Source organism: Rhinoderma darwinii, chromosome 9 (genome assembly GCF_050947455.1).
Source record: "Rhinoderma darwinii isolate aRhiDar2 chromosome 9, aRhiDar2.hap1, whole genome shotgun sequence".
Lineage (NCBI taxonomy): Eukaryota > Metazoa > Chordata > Amphibia > Anura > Rhinodermatidae > Rhinoderma > Rhinoderma darwinii.
Genome location: NC_134695.1, coordinates 25,517,565 through 25,538,884, shown reverse-complemented (window position 1 = coordinate 25,538,884; position 21,320 = coordinate 25,517,565). Strand labels below are relative to the sequence as shown.

The 21,320-nt window shown below is 39.4% G+C and overlaps 1 protein-coding gene across 2 annotated transcripts in view; it reads right to left on the bottom strand.

Annotated features, from left to right (window-relative positions):
* Window positions 1–21,320, bottom strand: part of PC (pyruvate carboxylase) — a 417,282-nt gene that overhangs the window by 205,700 nt on the left and 190,262 nt on the right. For both annotated transcript variants that reach the window (XM_075837394.1, XM_075837395.1), the window contains exon 9: window positions 8,530–8,692. In XM_075837394.1, coding sequence (XP_075693509.1) covers window positions 8,530–8,692 — 163 coding nt within the window. The remainder of the gene's footprint in view (window positions 1–8,529; window positions 8,693–21,320) is intronic.

The following is a 21,320-nucleotide window of genomic DNA, read 5'->3' as shown; positions in this document are numbered from 1 at the left end:
TCAGAAAGGTCATATTATCCATCTGTGCTAGTGTTAAATTGAGTTTATTTGTATTGCACTAGTAACCAGAATAAAATGAATCTGAATATATTGTATCTGTAGTCAGAACACATTTACACTCATTTAGCATACATTTCGCAGGAAATAAGAGATATCATCTGGCCTTTGCTAAGTGCAGAATATTACACTTGCTTTCCCATTTGCATAGCCGATATTCTTTACACCAACTCTCAGCATACAGGACAGAATGTCATCCACGCTGTTATTACTCTAATGAGTTCATTAGACATTATCTGTAAGCTGTATGGGGGAGGCATGCTCCAGTGATCCCACTCACTTAGACATCCATATAACTCCCCATCCTGCCACAGGCATTGTATGGACATTGTGCTCTGACCTTTAATGGCACGGAGGAGAACTGAATGGAGTCGTGGCTTGGAGGGACAGTTGAACTTTTCATTTCTATTTTGTAGGGTCTATTTTGAAAAGTGCACAGCCATGTCAAACCAATTTAGTTTAGATCAGGTTATTGCCAATATCAGCTGTGGAGAGGGTTTCCCAACTGGGTACACATGGAACCCAAGGTTTCTGTCGAACTTGATCAGAGGTCCGGTCAGAAAAATAGCTCCAGCTGGCCGAAACATGCGCCCTATATTATGCAAAACAAGACCTATAGCTGAAAATAAGATATTTACATGTCTTATTCTGTCCATACCCAAGTTTTAGTATGTATGCGATTTAAGGAGCGCAGCACCACATTGCCACCACAAGGTATATACTCTGCAAAGAATGGCTAAAGTGTGGTTACATTCCTAATTTAGGTGGATACAGGACCAGGCTGGTGCCAGGCAATAGGACATTCCCAAGGTAGTTTAAAGGAGACCATCTAAGGTCAGGTTCACACACAACAGATCCCAATGGATTAGTCAACAGATTCTATTCATTTTTATGGGACCGTTTTCTGTGGTGATCTGTTTTTATCTACAGGATCCATCATAATTAAGTTCTCTATTCCTTTTTGGGGGAGTGAGAACGCAACGGGGAAGAATAAAAATACAGAAAACGGATGTCAGTTTGTCAACATGGCCTAGGGGGATTCAAGCCAAATATGTATAATTCTGCACACCCCTTTAGTAGAAATTTTTAATAAAGTTTGAGGATTGTTTACTGGTAAAGTGTGTTGCCAGTAGAAAGTAGACCAGAATAGATACAGATCATATCATATGTGATATCAACATACGAAATACATGACATATATGAAAAATAAGAGCAAACCCTTTGAAACTGCTGCACCCGCAAGCACAAGGACATGCGATGGTTATTGCAGAAACCCATTTCTACTTTAATAATAAGAGTAAATAATAAATAAATGGAAGGTGGTGATGGTAATAGGCACTTCTAGAGAAGATGAAAAGACTCCAGGTTGACACGGCTGATAAATAAATGATATCATAAAGGAGAACAGAAGCTCCTTCACTGCAGCCTGAAACAATAAAAGAGGCATTCCAAATATTCTATTTTATGGGCCAGGAATGTGTCTGGCTATTTATAAAGTGTCAGTTTGTGTGCTCTTTATACACCATAGAAGAGAGATAAAAGTTAAAACCTGTCTCCGTGCACAAAAGGGGGAAGTGAAGATGCAATCCAAAAGGGATTGAAGAGATCAAAACTTTCACTGACTATTTAAGGGGGCTCAATCTACATAGGTAACAGGGGTGCCAGTTATGCAGCAGAGTGCATGGAGGGGTGCATAGGGTATTGAACAGCAGAAACTAAAAAAAAAAAGGATACGGGATATTGTATATGTTCCTGAATTACAAATCACATGCAACACAAAGATGGTCGAATCTAATTCATGGAAATGTTCGTAAAACCTGAAAATATATATGGACTATAACCACCGACCACGCAATGAATTCACATGTTCGCGGTCCCCGGCGGCACCTAGAGAAACATATGTAATTTTAGCTCACTATTAAGTCCCAACGGATGAAGGGAATTCAATGTGTACATCCACATGCTTTCCTACTGGAGTAGAAGGCGATCATGATTGCCACCACTACTATCCTTTGGCAGTTAATAGATAGCCATAAACGATAGGCCGTCAGGTGACTGGCCATGAAAGTCTCTAAAACGGATAGCTAATGGGCTTCTTTCGTCAGCTTTTCTAATATCTTAGATATGCTCAGAGATACGCAGCTGAACTTCCCTGATGGTTTTACCCACGTAAAACTTATTACATGGACAGTAAATCAAGTATACCACCAAATGTGAGCGACAATTCAGGAACCTTTTAACAGAAAATTGCTTCTTTTCAAGTGAGTCAGAAAATGTATCAGATCTCTTAACGTATTGACATTGAGAGCAGGTACCACAAATTCCTTTAAGTTGATGAGTAGGCCATAAGGTGCTTTTTGAGCTCCTGAATTTAAATCTTACTAATAAGTCACGCAGGTTTGGGGCACGTTTCGAGGTCATACTTGGTAAGTCACCTATCATATCGTGTATATCTTTACACAAAGTTAGATGGGACCAATTTTTTGACAAAATCTTTCGATCTGCCAGCTAGGCACCCCCAGACATTGCTCTGGAGTGCTTCACAAAGAGGTTTAATAATACTGACTCTCTCTTTCCTGGGGTGCGCTCTCCCATATATTTCCCCACTTAAGTCGGTCCACTCCAGTATTATCTCTTCCTTTTCTCCCGGGACAGCCTCAATGTTCTACGGCTTTCCCCCTCCTCCAGTAAGTCATGGTTTCCTTTTATTTACTTCTACTTTCATCCATTTCTCTTTTTAACTACTATTGTTTTATGTGTTTTTTAATATGCACCGATTATAATATGTATACTTTGTTTCTTTTTTGATTGATACCGTTTTTATCTGTATATGTAAACTGGACCTCAGCTCTCTGTTTTGCATTACTCTGACCTCATATGACGTCACAGCTGAGCTTTGACACCTTTTTTGGGCGGTTTTTCCCTTTAACTCCCTATATAAGGGGAACCATTTTACTAGTGCGTACTTGGTCTGATGAAGACATTCGTTCAATGTCGAAAGGCATAGCCTTATGTGTCATTAAAGCCTTGCTCTAGACATACAACCCTTCAATTTACTTTATTCTACATTACCACATCAGCAGCGCCTCTCCATAGGTCCTCAAATAATTTGTTATTTTAACCATATTCTCCTTCTGCTGCGGTAACCACATTGTGGTACCGGACTGGACCTGGCTGTAGCGGACTCCTTGGTTTAACTACTATTATTAATCTGCTCACAACAGAGTTGTGCCTGCGGATTTGCACAACTTCTAAAGGTGAGCATTTGACTTGCTCTTCTGCATTTGCATCTTTGTACCATCGTTTACCTGCACTATGTGGCGCCCTGCATCTTTGCTTTTATCTCCTCTAGTGGTCTTCTGGTATGAAAGGCAACAAATTTGGTTGGCTTCAATTCTAAGGAATATGTGCTACAGGAATCATTGGCCCTTTAATAATAATAATAATAATAATAATAATAATAATAATAATAATAATAATAAGCCTTCTAGATTTTATAGCCTTGCTTACATTACTTTTTATTGCTTAAAGAGTAACTGCACTTTCATCAAACTTTTGATATGTCACAGAGACATATCAAAAGTTTGGATCAATGGGGGTCCGGATGCAGAGACCCCACCGTCGCTGAAACAAAGGTGCAGAATTGTTCAGCTTAGTGCCCTGTGCCTTCAGCTGTAATTGGGTCTCCTAGTCAGCCTGAAAACGGCAAGATGCCTCTTTCTCCCCTTATCATGTTATTCTCTCCCCCCTTTCCCTGCCTCCTGCACTGATAAATCACACTCTCACTTCAGTGCATCTTGAGAAAGCTAGAGATGAGAAGGATTATCAACCTAACTACAGCTCCTGCCCATAGAAGTCTATAGAGAGGAGAGGGAGAGGAGGGAGCATCTGCAAGAAAGCAAGAGCGAGAGCGCAACAGAGACATTGCTGCAAGTGTTCTACTACCTCACCACAGCGATGACGTTCATAGGTACACTGCTCATTGCTGTATATAATTGCAGGATATCCTCTTCTCTGTGTGTGCTATGAATGAAAGACATAATAGCAGCCAGTCTCCGCCCACTTTGGAGCTCATCTAAGGGAAAACTGACAATTAGGGATAGAGCCTGCAGATGGGCAAAACTACTGAAAAATGCCATATACAAGTCATCTAATGGTCAGAAATCGAGTTCTTCCTAATGTACACACACAATAGCTAAATCTGAAGTCACCTGAAACAGCAGATATACTATAAGTTTACATAACAAACCAGTATTCTGGCAGTCTAACGGACAATTTCATGATACAACATGGAAATCTTTGGTCACGAATTGATTGCAAGCTATTTAGATCTCGAAGCAACAAATGTTTTTTTATCCTCATTATATACTAGTCCTTCTCAATGAATTAGAATATCATGAAAAAGTGAATTTATTTCAGTAATTCAATTCAAAAAGTGAAACTAATATTATGTAGATTCATTATACAGAGTGATCTATTTCCAGCATTTTTTTCTTTTAATGATGATGATTATGGTAACAGTTACTGAAAAACCCAAAACTTAGTCTCTCAGAGAATTAGAATATTATATAAGCCCAATTTCAAAAATTATTTTTAATACCGAAATGTTGGCCTACTGAAAAGTATGTACAGTATATGCCCTCAATACTTGGTCGGGGCCCCGACTCTGCATGAATTACTGCATCAATGCGGCGTGGCATGGAGGCGATCAGCCTGTGGCACTGCTGAGGTGTTATGGAAGCCCAGGTTGATTTGATGGCAGCCTTCAGCTCATCTGCATTGTTGGGTCTGGTGTCTCTCATCTTCCTATTGACAATAACCCATAGATTCTCTATGGGGTTTAGGTCAGGAGAGTTTGCTGGCCAATCAAGCACAGGGATACTGTGTTATTAAACCAGGTATTGGTACTTTTGGCAGTGTGGGCAGGTGCCAAGTCCTGCTGGAAAATGAAATCAGCATCTCCATAAAGCTTGTCAGAAGAGGGAAGCATGAAGTGCTCTAAAAATGTCCTGGTAGACGGCTGCGTTGACTCTGGTATAGGTGTTCCTATACTTTTTGCAGGACGCTCCATGGTATATAAAGTAGTGACAGTGCTGAATTTCTTGCATTTGTAAATCTACCAGTGAGTTAACTGACAAAGGCTCAATTGAGCTTGGAAGATGTTTTTTGTGGTCCGTACAAATCACTTCTGATCATCTTATGATGAGATGGTAAAAAAAATTGTGCATATTTGTATGTTAATATAAAGAATAGAGAAAACAATATCCACATGTGAATTTACTTAAACATTGGACTTAAGTGGAATTCTTGAAGAGGATCTTGCCCTTGAGTTTGACTAAAACATTTGTTCAGGTAGCAAAGGTATTTTAAAGGTAACCATAAAAACACATTTGTTTATATGACCTAGAAGATAGATGGATCATTCATGTAGAAATCTAAATAATGCCGCAAACCTTTTGCTTACATTTGTAAAGGGCCACACACTGGACTTGTCATATGTTCAGCTTGATATGCATTCAATCATTGCCAATTTGGCTTTGCGACAAATAAAAAATGTTGCTAACTGGGACAGCAACATGTTAGCAGAGATGCTGACATCTGGAAAAGGCTCGTGGGTTACTCAAGGGACAGACAAGTCAACTTTACAGGCTTGTTATTAACTGATGCAGAGTGATTAGTGATTCAGATCGAATGAAACACCAACCAATTCTAGTCTCATACGGGCGTAAGGCTGGATTCACACTACCATGTTACGTCCGTAATGGACGGAACGTATTTCGGCCGCAAGTCCCGGACTGCACACACTGCAGGGAGCCGGGCTCCTAGCATCATAGTTATGTACGATGCTAGGAGTCCCTGCCTCACTGCAGGACAACTGTCCCGTACTGAAAACATGATTACAGTACGGGACAGTTGTCCGGCAGCGAGGCAGGGACTCCTAGCTTCGTACATAACTATGATGCTAGGAGCCCGGCTCCCTGCAGTGTTTTAGGTCCGGGACTTGCGACCGAAATACGTTCCGTCCATTACGGACGTAACATGGTCGTGTGAACCCAGCCTTACTGTAAAGCTTTCACCATGTAGACTCCTGCTCAGATTTTCAGGTATTTACAATGCCATTTGAGCTCCGTAAGAATTTCCATATCACTGCAAAATTGCAAATTATTCACATACAGAAGCAATGAGACAGCTGGTTCTTCACCTATCTTCAGGATAAACCAAACAGCCTAAGGCTCCGTTCACATCTGCGCTAGGGCTCTGTTCCGACGTTTCGTCTGAGTTTGCCGTCGGAACGGAGCCCTGACAGACACAGACGGAAATCAATGGTGATGGAAACGGAAAACTATGTTTTCCGTTTGTGTTTGTCAGGGTTCCATTCCGATGGAAAGCTCAGACGGAACGGAGCCCTAGCGTAGATGTGAACGAAGCCTAACATCTTCAGAAAACCAGCCAGACACTTGAGACTTCTGTAAACAATTGTAAATTGCTTTGTTCTTCGGTACTTGAAAAAGAGGAAAGATTCCAGCATAAGAAGCAAAACATCCCCTGGTAATATTTGTTGTTATTTCTAAAGCTGGCATTATAAGTATTAGTTAGCATCCATTAACACATTTTGGTCATCAGTTTCTACCCACTAAAAGTGGTCCCACCATGCTGTAGGTCATGTAAAGTACGCATGCGTGCCTGCTTTTCTCCCGTAGCACAGCATAACTTACAAAAAAAAAATATTAAATTTTCCTGTGTCGTATGTAAATAAGCCTGGAACCGTCCGCTGGGCGTTTACTTAGCTCAGAAGTGTCCGGCCTTTTAATCTCTTACCCAGCCCATCTTTCCCTGATCAACAAATATGATGCCTCCCGTGTCATCCACAGTCTTCTCAAAATCAGGAGCGGCGCATGGTCAGCAGGGAATTAAAGCCTCTGCTCCAAACAGGGAGTTCTTAATGCTCATGTGCCGGTTTACTGCAAGAGGCGTCATCCATGTCAATCAGGGAAAGATGGGTTAAGTTACAGACCTAACGTCGGACGCTTCCAAACCGAGTAACCGCTTTACATTTACATACGACATTTGGTATTTTAAAACTTATTTTTGTAAAGTATGATGATTAATGAATCAAAAACGCAGAACTCCAAAGTTATTATTTAAAAAAAACACAAGCGAGAAATAAACTTGTCTAAATGATTTGTCTGTCTGCAGGTTTTTCTGTAGTTCCCGAAGCAAACATTCTTATAAAAATCTTGAAGAAAACACAGGGATTAAAGGGGTTCTCCAGAGTATATCTACAGTTGTTGGTTTTTTTCAGCCCTCTTATTCATGAAGAAGAGGGCTTCACTATACAATGTTTGAAAAACATAAAATAAAAAAAGAAAAACACCCTCTGGCGCCTGCTGAATTGAGCGCCACTGAATGTAAACTTTGCAGCGGTGCTCAAGTCCATACATGGTCACCCGACAGTCCGTACAATGTACAGGACACCCGTAAATTGCACAGCGAGGCTTTTTGGTGCGGCTTAGGCTTTCATTTTTGCAGCCGTGTCATGCAGCCGTATATGTGACATGGATGCAGCGGGCAAAGCCTTTCTGTGCAATGTGCGAGCGTCCCGTACATTGCACACATTGTGAGGGAGGGAGCCATGTAAGGGACTTGAGACCTACTGCAAATTGTACAAGCAACGGCGCTCCGTTTAGCTGGCTCTGTAGGGAGGGCGGTACAACATTATTTTCAAACATAGTATTGCAATGCCCTCTTATTCAAAAAAATAAAAGTTGGTATAATTTTTCCCTCATCTTATACATGTTCACCAAATAGAGCTTTACCTTTATGACAGTTTTAGCACTCAAATATATTAATGGTCTTGAGTAACAATACCAGAAACCGTCCATGAAAAAGGGTGCACTGTTTCTGGAAGAAAAAAAAGCAGATCCCCAGATTCTTCTTTGAAACCAACTAACCTTTCAACCAGAGATCTGTCATTTCTATAGTTGCAATGCACAAATCTTAATTCTTTTAGTTAGTGATCTTATACCAAAGAAAATCACTATAGACGTATAGCGTAAAGGGCCTTTTACACTGGCCAATTATCGGACAAAAGAGCATTCAAAGAGCGCTCAAAGAATGCCAGATAATTGCCCTGTGTAAACAGGGCAGTGATCAGCAGATGAACGAGAAAACGTTGGTTCATCTGCAGATCATATCGTTTTAAACGTGAAAAATATTATCATTGTCGGCAGCACATCTCTCTGTGTAAACAAGGGGACGTGTTGCCGACATGATTGATACAAATGTATAAGGACAGGCGATCGGAGTAAAGAGCGCTCATCCACATACTAGCTCCTTGTGAAAGGAGCAAATGAACGCCGATCAACGAACTATCTCGTTGATTGGCGCTCGTTGTACTGGCCAAAATGGGGCGGTGTAAAAGTACCTTAACTCTTAGTGATAAGGAGCTTTGTAACAAAGGAAAGTCCTTACCTCAATTCTGCCAGTGTCGGGCTGGAACCCACGGGCAGGATCTTCAGTAGTGACCCTGCACTGTATAGCGCAGCCATTAATACGGATATTTTCCTGCTTCAGGCCAAGTTCCGGCAAGCTTCTTCCTTCTGCAACATGGATCTGAGCATGAACCAAGTCAACACTACAAGAAAATACAAAAATATTATTCTACTTGATGGATCAATTTATTAATTTTTTTTTCTTTTTTTAAAACCTGGTGAAAACAGGGAACTTTAACCAGTAATTTCTCATCTAACAAAGCAAACGGTATATTTTGATATAGACATTTTATACAGATCATATGGGTGACAAAGAATCACTGGTACAAAGGGCCTCATGGAGGATGATTAACTGAAGTACACAATGATGTCCATAGTTTGTTCCTGTGTACAATGTGTGGTCATATACTAGAAACATTTATATGGATCAACTGACAAAAATCACAGTTTCACAAAAAGGGCAACTTGAACCCAAAATCAGAGCTGCATGGTTTTTCAACAGTTGCAGATTATGACACACAGCAATAAATAATAATTACTTTAGGGAATATCTATGAGGTGCTGAACAAAGATGTGGAGATTTCCAAACAGGCTCTATTTCCTACGTGGGAAAGTGACCTTCAGAGGACCTTCCCTATTGGCCAGAGGGCTAGGGCTCTTAAATGGACTGAATTTTTCCCTGTGTGCAAATTTACTGGTGGTTTACCATAAACTGAGGTGGTACTACACTCCATCTAAGCTGGTATGAGTATATCCGAGTGCTTCCAACTTACGTTGAAGACTATGTAGTTATGTGGGCACTTTGTATCACATATTTTGAGAATGCCATACCTTAGCTGCCTTCTTGTAGGCAGTATTTAACCGAATATCGATCATTACAGGCCTACCTTTGGCCCCCAGATCCAGCTCTGGCACTGTAAATCGGTGGGAGTCGAGAGGCTACCGACCGAAATCATTCAGACTCCTAGTGTGTCACACTTTGCTTTTGGTTAAACACCTTATTAGCCAAAACTTGAAAATCCTCCACGTCCCTTACCATGAAAGCCTGGTCTGTATAAAAATAAAAAAAACTATTCTACTTTAGACAAAACAGATATCACTCCTTTAATGTGCTCTGGGACACTTTGTTACACCACTTTGATGAAGGTCAAATACAGGACTGATGACATTGTTTCTCTTTATTTTGATGTGGGTCTCTTTTCGTTTGCCTTAAAGCAACGGTATACTAGAAAAATCTTTTGCACCTCTAGTTTCCATTTCCCCTCCCCTCTTCCCATACAATATTTTTATGTGCCCCCAAGCTGTGTAGAACAATAATTTAAATTTGTCCTGCATAAAACTAGGTCTCATATAGTCACATCAATGAAAAAATAAAAAAAGTTATGGCTGCTGAAAGGCAGAGGGAAAAAAACAAAAAAATGTTCAGGCCGGTCATTAAGGGATTAAAAATTAAGGAAAAGAAATAACCTTTATTTCAGGAACTTTATACTTATTACCCAAGATTGTGAATTCGACAAGATACCTTTGCACAAGCCTAGGGACAGAGTATTCAGCTGGAAGAATTCTTATTTGTCAATTTAGCCTACCGAGTTCAACATAAAATAACCCGCATAATGAACACATGCCATACTTTAGTCTCTTACCTGTTCTGCTTCGGACAAGACAAAGAAGTGAAGGAGGCTACTCACATAGAAATCCATGATTTCTATGATTTTACCGAGCCATAGGGTGTAGAAGACAACTCTTTCCGTTACTAATAAATCTTTAGTAATACTCATGTGGAATATAACATGTGGTAGAGGCTACATTTTTTTTGCATATATAATTATATAGGTGACATAATACAACTAATATTTACTATTCTTGCATTTCCAAAGAAGGAGAGGACTAAATTGGGATGAATACATACGTGGGAGAGCTAAAGCCGATTTCCATTTGATGCCCAACATCTCGCTAAATCCTCCCTCAAGTATACCGATGGCACATAACATACAATCTTTCGACCACCCATTTTCTGGCAATTTTTTCATCTTGAATCAATATTATTTTTGTGCAGACCTTAAAGGGAACCTGTCACCAGCATTTCACCTATTAAACTCTACTCACCCCTCACTGGCCGCTGCTGTTAAGTTAATTGCCGTTATCCCCTCTGACCTTAAATAACGGTCTGCAAACATTTTGCGCCTTTTATGGTAATAATTCGGCAGTCTCGTTTGTTCCTCTTCTTATGCCCGCCCACCGCCGAAAAATGGCCCACCATGAATGCTGTCATTCAAAAGTAAGGAGGCGGGGTTAACTCGGAAAGGCTTGATGAATGAAGATATGACTCTTTTCAAACTAAGATATGACTCTTCTGCTCATTAGCATAAAGGGCAGGAACACAAAAAACTGAATACTAAAAAGGTACAGATCCTACTTAGAAGACAATTATAGGTTATATAGAAATGATATTTCGCCCACTACCACCAGGTATTGCTGGTTTAATAGGTGAAATGCTGGTGACAGGTTCCCTTTAAACAAGACTTTTTAACATGCAGAGGCAGATGCAACTTTCTGTGAAATCTTGCTTAACTCCTTAACGCCGAAGGACGGATATATCCGTCCTCAGCAGCTGCTAGTTCGCGCAGGAGGATGGATATATCTGTCCTGTGATGGCGTAGGTACTGACACTGTACCCACACGATCAGCGGCAGGAGCACGGCTGTTACAAACAGCCTGGCTCCTGCTGCAACTGCCGAAATCGAAGCGCACTCCGATTCCGGCAGTATAACCCATTAAATACCGCTGTCAATAGTGACAGCAACATCTAATGTGTTTGACAGAGGGAGGGAGCTCCCTCTGTCACCCCATCGGCGCCCCCGCAAAGAAACAGCAGGTCGCCGTCGGGTTTCTATGACAGCCGGGGGCCTAACAAAGACACCCAAGTCTGTCTTCAGCAAATGCCTGTTAGGCGATGCCGGAGGCATGACCTTATAGATTGCCTGTCAGATTTACACTGACAGGTAATAATGCTTTGGTATACTAAGTACACCAAAAGCATTATATATGCGATCAGCAAATCGCTTAGTGAAGTCCCCTGGTGGGACTTAAAAAAAAATGTCAAATCAGTTAAAGAAAGTTTGTGAAAAAAATAAATAAAAAAAATTACAGTCAAAATCAAATAAAACTACTTTTTTGCCCAAAAAGTGGTTTTATTTAGTAAAAGTGTCAAAACAAATAACACATACACATATATGGTATCCCCGCGATCGTAACAACTTGACCAATAAAATGAACACATTAATTAAACTGCCGGATGAACGGCGTCCAAAGAAAACGCAAAAAACAACGGCAAAATTCTCTCTTTTCTCCCATTCCCCCCATAAAAAAATAAAATAAAAGTTAATCTATAAGTCCTATGTACCCCAAAATAGTACCAATGAAAACTACACATTGGCCCGCAAAAATCAAGCCCACATACGGCCACATCGACGGAAAAATAAAAAAATTATGGCTTTTGGTATGCGGCGATGCAAAAACAAGTAATTTTTTTCTAAAAGGCTTTTTATTGTGCAAGCGTAGGAAAACCTATAAAACCTCTACATATTTGGTATCCCCCTAATCGTGCCGACCCATAGAATAAAGTTAACATGTTATTTACGCTGCATAGTAAACGGCGTAAATTTATAACGTGAAAATGAATGCTGGAATAGCTGCTTATTTTCAATTCACTCCTAAAATAAAGTTAATAAAAGTTAATCGATATATTGTAAGCATCTAAAAATGGTACAATTACGAAATACAACTCGTCCCGCAAAAAACAAGCCCTTATACGGCTATGTCGACGGAATAAAAAAAAAAGTTACGACTCTTGGAATGCGACCGTGAAAAAACAAAAATAATCCTTGGTCATTAACGTGCAAAATGGCCCGGTCATTAAGGGGTTAATGTAATGAAATGGTGGTCACAAATACAGGAAGTCTGGCTGTTGCTAGGTACCATGGCTATACCATGAAATTGGAAAATGACAAGTGATAGATAGAAAACATGGCTAAGTCAAGTTATTATACTTCTATAGAATTATTTTAGCACAGCTTAAGTGAACTTGTCACAGTGAAAATGCAGTCCGATCTTCAGGCAGAATGTTATAGAGCAGGAGGAGCGGAGCAGATTATTATATAGTTCTTCATGAAAAAGTTCAGTGTAACTTATATACAGTATATTCATTTAGATCGCTACTCAATCTGTACTTAGGAGTCCAATGGGTGGACTCCTAAGCCCAGAATGAGCTGAGACTTAGATCAATAAACTACAAGTTATACTGAATCTTTTACCACACCTTCTACTCTATAACATGTAGATCGGACTGCATTTTCAAAGTTAGAGATTCCCTTGAAAGAATCCACATTCTTCCATAGCACGGATAATTAATTCCAGGTATTATTATTTACAACGCTCAAGTGACTACTATAGACATGCATTAAAGCAGACTTCACTACACGTTGTAAAACAGAATGCTGCACATTTCCTTCCGCTACTAATAGTTTCAAGGATACAACTGGGTTTAATGGAGGTGAGCCGATAACTCACGTACCGTACATAAACTTTGTGAAACCCTTACTCATGTGATATGCTGTTAGATTAGCAATGAAAGGGTTGAAAGAAAGAAACAATACATTACAAATAAAAAAGGAAGATGGAAAATGTACATACTAGTCAAAGATGGCCCCACTCATGCCAACAGCCATTAGCGCTGCCACATCAGGCATAGGCCCTGAAGGAGACGTCAGAGGTTGATAGCATTGTAATCCTAACAAAAACTCAACGGGGTGGATGGAGAGCAGCCTATAGAATGGGGGCTGGAGGGAGGCCTCTATTTTAGTGTCAACACGTTGTCTGCTTATAAGCTGGAAGTGCTTTTCCTAGCAGCAATGTAGTTTACTGGAAGAGACATCTAACAGTACATGCATAAGCAATGAGACAGTACACACATTTTTGGCAAACTGTAAAATTATAGCGATGAAACAGTGTCACGGGAGTGTGAGAAAACAACGCATGTGGGTGTTATGTCATAATTTGTTCTATATAGCAGTCAATTATGCAAACGTTTTACTTTCAAAATTTAATGTAAATGGCCACCAAATCCTAGTATAATCACATTTTAAGCAGAGAGATCAGCCCAGGGGATCTTCCATCCAAAAAATAGTTCTATTTGATTAATAACAAAAAAAAGTTGTATGAGAAAATGCATATTATGGGAAATAGTTTATACTGTGTGTGTGTGTGTGTACTCAATCCATCTCGTTGTCTCATATCATCACAATGAATGCTGATAAAACGAATACTAGATATGGAGAAAATGTGTGAACACGTAACAGCTCTTCAATTTTTATCTGGTTTATTGAATAAAGTTACCCCTGTATAATAAAGAATGTGCTCACATATAGTCAAACTGGCTACAATCACTGAAACCAAACTTTCGCTTTCTTGAAATCTCAGAGAACAGGAAAATTTCCAAACCAAACCGGAGAGACTTCAGAAGCCATGAGCGTACATTTCTTTACATTTCCAGCAGATTCCCTTACTGACAATCTGAAATCTTGTACTGCAACGCACAACTTCTTGGATAAATTTACACTGATCATTTGGAGAAAGATTGTAAGGCCGGCCACTCCAGGGACTGTCCACTACTCTAATAGAAGGTAAACTTGTTGAATCTTTGTTCTGGCCACTTGATTCTGATGGTAAAAGTGAATCACCCCTTTTATTGCAATTTAGGGTTCGGAGAATTACATTTCCACATTTGTGCCGTGTAAATTTCTTTGGGAAATAAATGAAAATGATTGTTTGCCTATATTAAAGAATCAGTTCTCTATATCTGGTCATAAATTTAGCAACATCTAGTGTACACATAATAGAGAAACATGGAAAGTGGTGAATACTTTGTCACGGTAATGTGCATAGCCTTAAATCAAAAATGTAATACCTGCTATTTGGAAAGCTAATCTCAAACTGCATGTCATACGGAAACAGAAAAATAAGCCGATTGTGCCAGAGACGGAGAGAAATCTTCTACACTGAATAAATCTAGCGCGCACAGTGATACAAGTGAACGGATGACAAGAAATGAAATGTCAGCACCTGAGATGTGAGATTGTTCGGGGGTGTAAATTGACTTTGTAAGTGATTTAATTAAGTAAAACAGTTTAATACTACCAAATGATCTCCACCTAAATGTCAATGAACATGAGAAACACAGAGATTAAGAGTGACTGGTCTATCTTCTCGTTATTTGCCGTCGACACTGGATAAAGATCCAACCACATTAAAAAATAACCTAAATAAGGCGGCCCTAAAACACCCACTCTCCTGTTCTTCTCTCCTATGGTCAAGTTTCAGTGTCTCGGTATCTCTCAAACGGCAATCTCTGTGTGTTATGCTTGGCTTCTTTTTCATAATCCCGATTTTTTTTCGGGTCAGGATCCTGCCTCCTTCCACTGGTGGATAGGCACTAAACTTACAAAATGTAAAGATTTTCTTATTCACAACAAACCCCTGTCCTTAAAAAACTTTTGTGCTCAACATACTCTTCCCCCAGGAGAATTTTGGAGGATGCAACAAATCTTTCATTATGTGTCGATGCTTACCAATAATATCTCAATAAGCCTATACTCTCCCAACAGGAATGGTTTCCTAGCCCTCATGTACGATGCTATCAATAGCCGTTTACAAGCTTGCTTATATGCAGCAATGGGAACTGGATCTGGGAATTACTATAAGGAAAATTGGTATCAAGTATGTCAGGGAGCTGGCAACTAACTCCAAAGGATTCTACCATCAAGGTCATACACAGGGTTTACATGGTTCCTACTAAAATTATAGCTCTTTTTTCCCCACATCCCTGACAACTGGGCATCACCTACCTCTCTGGCCAAACATTTCCAGAACGGACAATAAAATTATGGGCCGTCCTTTACAGAAACGCCCACAATGCCTTCCTTCCCACATGTAGGAGGAGGATGACTGCAAAATGACTATAGTTCAAGAAATGGCATCAACAATCTAGGTCTTTGTTAGACAAATTGGTTATACATTCAACAAATGGGCAATTTACATGGGCAATATGAGACGTCAAAGACCTGAGGAGACAACATGACTACCTGTACTTTTCAATATATTTGTTAGTGACATTGTAAAAGGCTTTGGGGGAAAAAATGCTAAATTACACATAGGTTTCCATATGTAAATCTGTCAAATGTTTGCCTCACAGAAAGCTTTGAGAATATTTCAGTATATTTTGAATTTATACAAATGTTTTCATCTTTCAATAGAGGACAAAAGTTCTGTGAACATAGCTTTGGGAAGATTTTATAGATGAACAACCTTTATAAAGTACATGGGTCAGAATTAAAATTGTCCAAAGAAACCTTAGGAGTTACATAGTTACGTAGTACGGTCGAAAAAAAGACATATGTCTATCAAGTTCAACCAAGGGATGGGAAAGAGGGAAGGGATGAAACAAAAATTCTACACATTCACATAGGAGCTGATATTTTTCGTTCTAGGAAATTATCTAAGCCTTTTGAAAGCCATCTACTGTCTCTGCTGTGACAGCTCCTGCGGTGACTACTCCATAGATTCACCGTTCTCACAGTAAAGAAGGCTTGTCGCCTCTGCAGGTTGATGCTTTTTTTTCTCCAGACGGAGGGAGTGCCCCCTTGTTTTTTGATGGGTTTTACATGGAACAGGATTTCACCATATTTTTTGTATGTGCCATTAATATATTTATATAAGTTAATCATGTCCCCCCTTAGTCATCTCTTTTCAAGGCTAAATAGGTTTAATTCTTTTAATCTTTCCTCATAACTTAGATTCCCCATGACCCTTATTAGCTTTGTTGCTCTTCTTTGTATTTTTTCCAACTCCAGGGCATCCTTTCTATGAACTGGAGCCCAGAACTGAACTGCATATTCTAGATGAGGCCGCACTAATGGTAATATTGTATCCCTGTCCCACGAGTCCATGCATCTTTTAATACATCACAATATCTTGCTGGCCTTAGAAGCAGCTGATGACACTGCATGCTGTTATTTAGTTTATGATTTACAAGTACACCCAGATCCTTCTCAACAAGTGACTCCCCCAGTGTAGCTCCCTCTAAGACACATGATGCATGCAGATTGTTGGTACCCAGATGCATAACTTTACATTTATTTAGAATAAACCTCATTTGCCAAGTGGACGCCCAAACACTTAGTGTGTCCAAATCAGCTTGCAATTCACAAACATCTTCCATAGTCTGAACTATATTACATAGCTTGGTGTCATCTGCAAAAATAGAAATAGTGCTATTAATCCCATCCTCTATATCATTAATAAATAAGTTGAATAATATTGGTCCCAGCACTGAATCCTGGGGTACACCACTTATAACCGGGGACCAATCAGAGTAGGAATCATTGACCGCAACTCTCTGGATACGGTCCTTGATCCAATTTTCAATCCAATTACAAACTATACTTTATAAACCTATAGTTCTTAATTTACCCATTAGACGTCTATGAGGGACAGTGTCAAATGCCTTTTCAAAGTCCAAAAATACTATATCCACAGCGGCCCCTCTGTCTTGGCTTCTGCTCACCTCTTCATAAAAACAGATCAGGTTTGTTTGACAACTTCTGTCCTTAGTAAAACTGGGCTGGCTGGCTGTCATTTATAATGCTATTTCTTGTCACATACTTCTGTATATAGTCCCTCAACAGCCCTTCTAACATTTTCCCTACGATGGATGTTAAGCTTACTGGTCTATAATTACCCGGAGACAACTATCTCACAGAGGTTTTGATTTAATCATCCTTTGGATCATTGCTCATAAAAATTTGAACTTGACAGACTTTTTTGCACCTTACAAAGGCCCTGTTCACATCACTTTTTTTGTTTACATTTAGCGTGTATGTCGGGAAAGTCGTTGTACACACTAACAGTATCTATAGGGCTCCATTGTCAGACGGAGGCCAAAAGAGTGTCCTTTTGGCCTCCTCCTGTCCAGTATATAATAGTATACCGTAAAAAAAAAAGTATGGAAAAGCGTAGTAGAATACGCAATTTCATTTCCTGGAGTCTAGTAAAAAAACATACAAGTTAAACGTATACGATTTTTAACATGGTAACCTAAGAGTAACGGAGGCCACTGTATGACATCCCTCACAGGCATCAACTAAATTGATATATCATGAGCTTTTTATGAGCTTTCCATGACATATCTATTAAATGAAGGTAATTTTAGCCGATGCCTTTAACGGATGCCTAACATTGACATCCATCATCCATAGGCTAGAATAACATCCGTTAAATAGACAGGTGAAGAAAATCTATGGAAAGGCTTGTGACGTACCAGTTAGGCATTCAATTACAACCTCCATTTAACATATGTCTGGAGCTTTTTGGGCATAAAAAATTAAACCGAAATAAAAATCGTTAAGTGAACAATGCCTTAATCTTATCCATAGTGTTCAGTAAGGACCAGCATGGGTGTCCTACAGTATCTCTACATTAAAAGCAATAACTTCAAATACCGCTGTTAGATTTCACATTTACAATTAATCGTTTTAGACAAAACCTTTATGGATTGGGTTGGCTTGAGATGAACACACCTGGTCCCCTTTTCCAGCAAAAAACCTTTGGCTTCTTGACCCTGCTCTGTTAGGTCTGGTCTACTCAGATGGAAAATTGCATGCTGCTGTTTTCATTAACTTCAACTGAAATGCTAATTGTGTTCAACCTGCCGTATGAAAAGGGCCTATTTCTGAACCTACATAATATCAACATAATACCCAAATGAGAAAATTCGTGCTAAATTCAAGTCAGCTTGGGCAGAGGACTCAAGCAAATGTAATACAAATACATCAAGCTTGTAATGTGCATAAGTTTCAGCTGAAGAAAAAAACAATTCTTGTAAGTAATTCTGGCTATCACGATGGAGGTCAAGCCATAAATATTGCCTGATTGATTATTTCAAACAAGAAACATATCTGATAAAATCTAAAATGTCTAAAACATTAGCTGGAAAATCTCCAAGTCCATTATTACATGAACAAAGGTTGGTTTCAGATGAATTATGGGCGCTATGAAGCGGTTAGTTCAGGTCGTGCTGTGGATTTTTGGCCGTAACGCAGCGCTAGTCTGAAACCAGCCTAAAATGTCTTATTGAGTTATTGATAGGCAACTATAGCTGGTAACCTTATGGACTATAAATTAAAGTAAAGATTTTGGTTTGTTGGATATAAGCCAAATGGAAAAAACCAATGATACCAGATTGTGTTTCCCATTATACAGGCATGTAATTAATCAAGTAAGTCTCTGTACATTAAAAGGGATCCCACTTCCCCTTTCCCATCCCTTGGTTGAACTTGATGGACATGTGTCTTTTTTCAACCGTACAAACTATGTCTGACTGCCAACAGGAGTTGAGAAGGAGGGGGAGCCCTATGGGAGATAAAATGGCTGACAATGGTATCGGACTTCCTGTCCAAGAAACTTGAATGCAGGCGAAGTTACTGGGCTTGCAAGAGAAAGACTGACTGACAGTTTCCATAAGACTTTAGGAGCAAGGTCAAGTTTTGATTTTGGGTGCTAGTATAATTACGAATGCTGCGAGCATCAGGTGCGGCCTATATCGTATAAGGGGGAAGCATTAATACAGGTGGAATTTAAAGACCATAGGAGGGCTGAGGAAAAGTTTGTTAATGATGAACTACCCCACACATCCCAAATATAATAAAATTTGGTTGGGCAATTTCGATTTTTGAATACAATATTTTCAAATGGTACAATTTGATTAACAGGCTGTTTCATCAAATGCAAATTTGGAGGTCTGGGGGTCATCCAGCGAAGAGGTATGGCTTTACTGGCCATAAGTAAGGTCTGCCATAAAAAAAATACAGCGATAATGATCGCAATGGTCTGCATCCATTATGCCTAACAGACAGAGGACTGGGGAACGAGGCAATGGAACACCAAGTAGCTCAGAGTTCCAATAATCAGATATCTAAGGACAGGCCTAAATCATGTGTATGAAGTCCGCTTCCTCTCTGTGACACCGCAATCAAGCGAATGAGAGAAGCCTGCCCATTCGATGTAATCGTACAGGAGTTAGGAAGCTTTTTTTAAAAATAAAATATTTTCTAACGATCAATAGTGATCCACGAATGATGGAATATATAATTGATTTATAAGACAAAACATGCATGTGCCCCGCTTGTGCTTATTTCACACATATTGTATATTGGAAAGATGCAAAACAAAAAACTTTTGTCAGCCACTAGGCTTATTATGCTGCAAATATAGCACAGAGTAAGCAAACAGGAAATCATCCATTAAGGAAATCAGATTGCAGAAAATAAGATCAAGCCCTTTAGTTGAACCATCCTATATAACCATACCACATAAAAGACAATTTAGCCCTGGTAAATTACCAGAGATGAGTGAAAGCGAAAAATAGAGCCAGATAAAGCTCCTGGTTGTGAGTATCTGATTTACAGAGCATTAATATATATGAGAGGCAAAGCACATTGTTATAAAGCTCTTAGCAAGAGAAATATGATTTATGAGCCTGCAAAATTCTTATTAGCAGGGCAGAGCCATAGCGATGGGTTAAATATATTTTTTATTCTACGGTTCCATACCAGCAATGCTCTAGCACAGAAATTTGCTAGTGACAGGAATATTGATTTATAGTGGTCTGTTTCACATGATGGAGATTTGTACTTAGTTTGCAATCAAGGACAGGATTAAAGGTGGCGTGAATATTTGATTTAGGAGGGAAATCGTCAAAAAACATCACTGTGTGTTTGAGAAGGGCAATATACATACATACATACATATATATATATATATATATATACATATATACATATATACATATATATATCATACTGCACAAGATGAGGGTTCGATACCCAAGTAACACAGCTTCATGAATGTTAGAAGAAGTTCTGTACTTTTAAGCATTTATATTCCTGGATTATGCCATCAATGTGTGAACCTTGTCAATCCTACTGTTGGGTGCCCCGTTCTAGCGAAGAGTAGGCTGCTTGAGTGCAGTCAGTCACATTCAATAGAATTCTATGAGAGATATGGAATAAGTTGAGCGTGTTTGGGACGCACTGCTATTAGCCAGACTATCATCCGATTTTACTGATCAAAGCTGAAATGGCACTGTGGTAGAGGCAGTGCATCCCTAGTAACCAGATTATCATCAGTTATTGCTGATCAAAGCTGAAATGGCACTATGGTAGAGACCGTGCATCCCTAGTAACCAGACTATCATCAGATATTGCTGATCAAAGCTGAAATTGCACTGTAGTAGACAAAGTGGCTTGGCAGCAGTCCATCCATGTCACTATATGATAAATCAACTTTTTTCAAACATAGAATCTCGTTAAATTGAACACAAACGCTTAACCCCTTAAGGACGCAGCCTAGTTTGGGCCTTAAGGCTCAGAGCCCATTTTTCAAATCTGACATATTTCACTTTATGTGGTAATAACGTCGGAATGCTTAAACCTACCCAAGCGATTCTGAGACTGTTTTCTCGTGACACATTGGGCTTCATGTTCGTGGTAAAATTTGGTCGATATATTCAGTGTTTATTGGTGAAAAATTGCAAAATTGAGAAAATTTTGAAAAAATTGAATTTTTCAGAATTTAAATGCATCTGCTTGTAAAACAGACGGTTATACCACCCAAAATAGTTACTAGTTCACATTTCCCATATGTCTACTTTAGATTGGC